Source organism: Triticum aestivum, chromosome 3B, assembly GCF_018294505.1.
Source record: "Triticum aestivum cultivar Chinese Spring chromosome 3B, IWGSC CS RefSeq v2.1, whole genome shotgun sequence".
Classification (NCBI taxonomy): domain Eukaryota; kingdom Viridiplantae; phylum Streptophyta; class Magnoliopsida; order Poales; family Poaceae; genus Triticum; species Triticum aestivum.
Genome location: NC_057801.1, coordinates 392,018,280 through 392,024,667, shown reverse-complemented (window position 1 = coordinate 392,024,667; position 6,388 = coordinate 392,018,280). Strand labels below are relative to the sequence as shown.

The 6,388-nt window shown below is 45.6% G+C and overlaps 1 protein-coding gene across 1 annotated transcript; it reads right to left on the bottom strand.

Annotated features, from left to right (window-relative positions):
* Nucleotides 1-2,244: 2,244 nt before the first annotated feature.
* On the bottom strand, nucleotides 2,245-5,727 carry LOC123070019 (splicing factor YJU2). Its single transcript, XM_044493025.1, has 8 exons — nucleotides 5,390-5,727; nucleotides 4,642-4,791; nucleotides 4,413-4,547; nucleotides 4,233-4,298; nucleotides 4,001-4,066; nucleotides 3,815-3,907; nucleotides 3,027-3,108; nucleotides 2,245-2,711 (listed from the first exon to the last, which is right to left on the bottom strand). Exons 1-8 carry the CDS (start codon nucleotides 5,585-5,587, stop codon nucleotides 2,497-2,499), a joined length of 1,005 nt encoding a protein of 334 aa, XP_044348960.1. The 5' UTR covers nucleotides 5,588-5,727; the 3' UTR covers nucleotides 2,245-2,496.
* Nucleotides 5,728-6,388: the final 661 nt, after the last annotated feature.

The following is a 6,388-nucleotide window of genomic DNA, read 5'->3' as shown; positions in this document are numbered from 1 at the left end:
CAGGCGCTACACAAAAGGGTCAACTGGATGAATTTTTTTCATCAACAGTTTATTTTATGAATTTTTTTTGTTTACAAGTTAAATTTGTCGTTTTTGTCCACTAGTCTGGGACGAGGCAGTGTGCCTTCCTGCTCCACCCGCTGAGCTCGGTGTTTGCGGTGCGTCACGATCACGAGCGTCGGCTCATGCTCGGCTCGACTCCTCATAATGCCCTGTCTACCAGCAGCCCTCTACAAGCAGCATGGACGCTCTTGTGCGACTCTGCGGGGTGCGCCGTTGTGGGTCAGATTCTTCGGTTGGCCTCTCGTGCTCGCCCGCATCCACACGAGAGATCCTGCTACGGAAGACGATCATCGAGGCAGGCTGCCGCCTCTGTCCCTCGACCTCCAAGCCGGTGGACCACTTTGTCTTGTGTTGCCCGTTTGCATGTCTCATTGGTGGAAGCATCGAAATGCCGTCGTCTTTAGGGCGTGCCCCTCCCTCTCCGATGCCCTCAAGTGTCGTAGCGAGGATGCGTGTTGTGGCGTGGGAGGCTGCGGACGGATCAACGTTGCCATGTACTCCCTCCGTTCCGATTTACTCGTCGTGGTTTTAGTTCAAAAACAGTTGAGGCACGAGCCCCATTATAACTGTTGACCCATTATAACAGTTGAGGCACGAGCCCCGCGTCGCTCCCCGCGGGGCGGCTCGGGCGCTGACCTAGCCGCCACCAGAACCACCCCGCCTCCACCCATCCTCCCCCGCCGCCGCCGGCAAGCGCCGCCGGGCAAAGCCCGCGTGGCGTCGGCGGCGGCGGGGCCTTTTTGTTTCCCGCTCGTGTGGTGCGCTGTGCGGGGCAGCAAAGCCTTGCGATGGCGCGGGACGTTGCGGGCGTCGGGCCGGCGCTGGCCAGCGCGCCTGGATGCTGCGGGGGCACGCACTCGCCCCCGACGTGAGGAGGCTGCGGACGGGGTGTGCAGATCCAGCTCGGGCGCCTCGATCTGGCGGGGTCTCCGCCCAGATCTGACCCCTGGTGGCCGGTGGCCCCGCCGGCTACTCGACCGCGGCAGTAGGAGTCTGCGGTGCTGCTGGCCACCACGGGGAACCGGGGATGCGCTGCTTCGGCGTCTTCCCCCGGTCTGCGGTCTCTGGCTCGAGCAACAACCAGATCTGGTTCTTTGGCGGTTCTAGGCCCGGAGAGATTCAGTCTGCGACTAGTTTGCAGTGGTATGTAGGGAGGCGGCTCGGCCGGCGACATGGTTGGCGTTGTTGCTGGCCACAAGCTGTGCGGAAGAAGCGGTGGGAGATGAATGGCACCCCTACTCGGTGTTGCATCCTCCTGATGGCGGTTCGGAAAGCTCGACGCTGCTGCGGGTGGGAGGACGAGATGGTGGTGGCTGGAGGGAGAGGAATGGCGTCGCGGCGTTTGTTGCATCCTTCGTCGGGAGATGAATGGCCCGCAGGCGTTGCATCCTCGAGGAGACGAATGGCGTCTTGCTTGGTTGCATCCTTCCGATGGGAGAAGAATGGCGCCACTGCGAGGGTTGCATCCTTCGTCCAGCAGGGGACGCGGACACAAGGTTGGAAGCACGTTGAGCTTGCCGGGGAGGTGCGGTTGGCCGTGGAGGCAGAGGTAGTGATCTGGTGTGTTGGCTGATCGGATCCTGGGCTCGGGCAATGCAGGTGGGACTGTCGACGAAAGTCGTACTCCAGTTGTGGCTGGGGTCATCGATGGCGGCGCCTTTTGGTGTCGCTCCCTTGTTGGAGGCATCGATGTAGCAGCTCCCACCTTGCCTTTCCCGACGTGCTCCGGGGAAAACCCTTGATCTAGTTTAGATCGGACGATGGCGACGCTATACATCGTCGCTTTCTCTCTTGGGGGCATCGTTCTGGAGGTGGATCCGGTCAGAGGGGCTCGTGGCCATCGTGGTCGGAGTTGCGCGGCCTTGTACTAGGTGGATGGCGCAGCGTGGAGTGTAGTGTTCTGCAACCACTAGGGTTGCTGTTTTTCTTTTTCCTTGATCTTCGGATCTTCACCATCTTATGTTTCCGTTGCTTCCTGCTAAATCTAAATCAAGCCAGCAATTTGCTGGATCTTTTTAAAAAAAAAAGACAGTTGGCTTCCTGCCTTGGCTGCTCCTCCGTCGCAGGGGGTTTGGGGTGACTGTTGGTGCTCTCTCTGCTGCCCATGTGATGCAATCAGATGTCGAAGAGAAAAATTGCACAGAAAAATCGACTAGCGGTCATAGGACAAAGACATTAATAGAGATGGCAGTGATGCATCCATAATCTCAATTTCAAAAAAATAAATAGAAAAATATCAATTTTGAAACAAAATCTGAATTTGTTAAAGTTACAAATTTATCCCAAACACAACTCTATCTGGAGTCTAAACTATTACTAGTTGCCATAGGTTTTCAACATGGCGGACTTACAGTTGGCAGCAGAGATTTTGCGAGAGAAGACAATTTACAGACTTAGACTAACACATCCGTGTTTCAGGGGTTTGTCTTGTCTTCAGTCATCACTTTCATCGCTATCATCATACTGGCAGAGGGACTGAAGAACATTGGTCTTCTCTACTGAAGCTTCCTTTTTATTCTCAGCAGCCGGTGCTTTGCCGTTATCTTGGACGGCGTCGGTTTCCGTCTTCTGTTTCTTCTGAGGATTTGCACCAGCGGGCTTTGGTTTTACTATGAATTTGGGCATCTTAGATGCCAAGCTCTTGTTTCCTGTAGAGCAATGTTTAAATGTAAGCAACACATTTGTTTTCAAAATGGAACACTGTTTGATCACATAAAAAGAAAAAATAACACAAGTAAAAATAGGGGCAAATAGCGACATAAAACAAGGTTGACGTTGGTAATCCATGATAAAATATAGCGATGGCCAAAATAGGCTGCGTGATATGTGAAACAGGATCAAGGTCAGCGCATAAGCATTAAAATAGCAAGTTCTACAAATATGGAATTCTCGGATTCTGCATGTGCCCTTAACAATATTAGTGATACGGTGAAAAAACAAGGTGAACGCATATGAGTGTCTACCTTCTTTATTGGCACTCTCAGGTCCATTAGCTTTGGTCAAGACATCTGTTGGATTCGTCATTGATTCAGAAGGTCCATTAATCTGCATTAAAAGTAGGAACTGTCAGCTCACTAAACAAACGAGTTCAAGAGACGTCGAACTGAAAACTGCAAATACATGAACATACTCATGGCAAGGAGAGAAGTAAGCAATATCCTCCACATAGAAAAACTGCATAATATCTTCCATAGAAATTGCTACAATGACTTGATGAGGGCTACTCCACAAGACCATAACACCATTACATTTATGACAATGTTTGATATAAGTTCTATACTACAAATTGCTCAATGACCAGCATTTACTCTTGTAAAAGGATTTGAGTTCAAAATGTCTTCCTCCGTTAATCTCAACTGTTGCTATATCTAATGCAAACTGAAAGCATCCTAGAGAAACTACAACAAACACTTCACAGAAGACGATAATTTTGGTAATTTCAAGTTCAGTCATTAGCTAGCTTACACTTTGAACAAATCTATATAAAAGCAGCATATTTACAGCTTACATATCAAGAAGAGGAATGTCAAAATGCTTCAAATAGAATAAGTGCGCACAAATGATAAATGGCATGTTTTGATGTTGTAACTGATGGCTGCTTTATCAGGTCAGCTAGTTTCGAAATAAAAAATTAAAGTCCAGCTAATGGTCTACAGTGGTCTTTCAACAATCAATACTTAAGGCCACAGAACATACAATATGAAATAGAAACAGAAAAGAAAATGAAGAAAAAAAAAAGTTAGACAAGTACCTTTAACGTGACACTTGACTGTCCTGGTATACCAAAATTGTCATCATTGTCGTCGTCATCGTCTTCGATCCGTTTAACATAATCTTTCGAGTTCTGCAATAACCAACAGTATGACAGGGTTAGAAAAAAAATTCAAATACAAGTTTGCACGTGCAGGTACATATGAAAGTTGACATAGAGGATTACTCTGAAAGTGATTGATTTGATGAGTTCTTCGTCTTCTTCATCTAGTTCTGCTACTGTTTTTTCCTCCTGTAACCACACACAAAATAGCCAATATTAGAGAAAAGATTTTAAGAAAATGATGCCTCAGGACCACCATGCCATAAGCAAAATAACCTACATATTACCCAAATGTGAAACGCTACACGTGAAACTTTTATCAATTATACAGAAAACAAAGTTTGTGAGATCTTGCCTTTTGATGAGCGGAATGCTTCAAAATTTCAAGCATCTGGTCAACGGAGACTCCAGCATGTCTAGACTGGAAACAGCACAATAAAAGGATGTCAGTAGTCAGTAAAGTCAAAATTTCATGTGCATGTACAAGTACAGGTTAACTGAACTTAAAGAGATTGGCAAGATGCCCAGATCATACCTTCATCGACCGCATCTCTTCTAAAGCAGCAAGTATGTCCATGTCTTGCTTTGAATCCATTGCTCTGTTCTCCAGTGCTCTCATTGCATCACCCATCTCCTCCGCTTCTCGCTTCCTCTTCTCTTTATCCACAACCTGAACAATTGAAAATAAATCACTATGATTAAATGGAAGCTCAAGCTGGTCAAAAGATAAAAGCTGCGCTCAGAATTTGCCCTATATCACTCACCTCATCCTCTTCACGCCAAGGTTCAAAATTGCGACTAGCCCCAGATTCTACCGTGTAGTCTGAATTCTGAGGGTCTGTTTTGAAGGTAATCTCAGCTGAGCACCTAGTACACTTGAAGTAAAATCTAAATATTTGTATGCCCAAGTATGTCTGCACATAGAGAAAAATAATCACATTAGCATGGATTTCAATTGTATCAATATATCAATAAAGAAAATAAGCATCGCCGATATGGATATACAATTCAATAATTCCATGCCTTGGATAACATGATAGAAGATTATGCTTCCCCGTATAGTGATGAACCCCGGATTCCAGTAATGGTCGTAAATTCGACTCGACACTCTCGGAATAACAGTTAAACTGCATTATAGCAATAATATAGTGCAGGGCACTTCAAGATGAAATGTAGGTTATTAACTTTGTATGCGCCCATGAACTTTGTGCTGCATGCCGACGAAGATTACAGTATTAAAAATGAAAGCAGACAATTTGATTTGAGTAGTTTGTTTCACTAGCAACAGCTCTATACAACTCGGATCACTGAATTATAGCTGTTTGGTTCTGCGCAGACTGGAACAAGCATCAACGGGCAAACAGTACGTTAAAATTGATAGTACCGTTCACAAATTGGAGCGTCAATCGACTCAATTTGTGCAATTCGAGCCCACCACGACGCTAGGGTAAAATAACTAAGCCTAGGTATCACGACAAACGGACGGGCGGGGGCGCGGCGGCGCGTGCGTACCTCGCCGATGCAGTCCTCCTTGCGCGAGTTAAATTTGGTGCCCTTGTAGATGTAGGTGCCGCAGGTGCCACACCGGATGCTCATGGGAAGCATCATGCGCACCTTGATCTGCTGGTTCTTAGGCTGCTTCCGCCGCGGGATCTTCGCCGGGTCGAAGTCCGGCGGGTAGTACTTGTTCAGCACCTTCCGCTCACCCATCGCGCCGCCGCCGGAAAGGTAGCCGGAGCACTAGGTTGGACGCGCCGGAGAGGAGGGAGGAGCGGGTCGGTCGTTTCGGGAGCGGGGCGCAAAGGCGGGGAGTTTGGGTTGCGCCCGTTTCGGCGTGATGACAACCAAGGATATTATTGATCAACGTATAGTAGTGTAGTATTTATTTATTTTAGAGCTGAAATAATACTAGCAAAACGGCTGTGGGTTGCAAGGGGAGAAAGAAAAATCATAATCTTCAATGGCCACGACCATATTTTGTTGCATCACTGAGATACAATATCACTATCATTTTCGTGAAGTCACGATTTTTTTTAAATTATGAACATTTTGTACACTTTTGAACATATCTGAAATCGTGAACATTTTTCAAATACACGAACATTTTTACAGATTTTCGATTTTTTTTAAAATCATGAAAATTTTGAATTCATAAAATTTATACTATTTCAAACATTTTGTTAAAATTGTGCATATTTTTTAAATCATTTTTCTTTAATAGGCGAATATTTCTAGAATCAACGAACATTTTCTTTAAATCGGTGCAACAACATTTGAAATGCATAAATATTTTTAAATTTAACAAATATTTTTAAAACACATATCATTTTTTGAATCAGCGAACATTTATGAATCAATAAACTATTTTGTAAGTCATGAACAGTTTTTAAATTTTTAGGATATTTTTCAACCCATGAACAGTTTTAATACACGGACTTTTTAAAAAAATCAGGAACATATTTTGATTTCACAAAAAAATATTTTCAAAATGGCGAACATTTTTTGAATATG

What these genes read in the sequence shown, in the direction of transcription:
- LOC123070019 (XM_044493025.1), bottom strand. Translation starts at nt 5,587, where the DNA reads ATGGGTGAGCGGAAGGTGCTGAACAAGTACTACCCGCCGGACTTCGAC. An exon ending in AAGAGATGCGGTCGATGAAG is followed by an intron (nt 4,299 to 4,412) that starts GTATGATCTGGG and finishes TGCTGTTTCCAG; the next exon opens with TCTAGACATGCTGGAGTCTC. An exon ending in TGAGAGTGCCAATAAAGAAG is followed by an intron (nt 2,712 to 3,026) that starts GTAGACACTCAT and finishes ATTGCTCTACAG; the next exon opens with GAAACAAGAGCTTGGCATCT.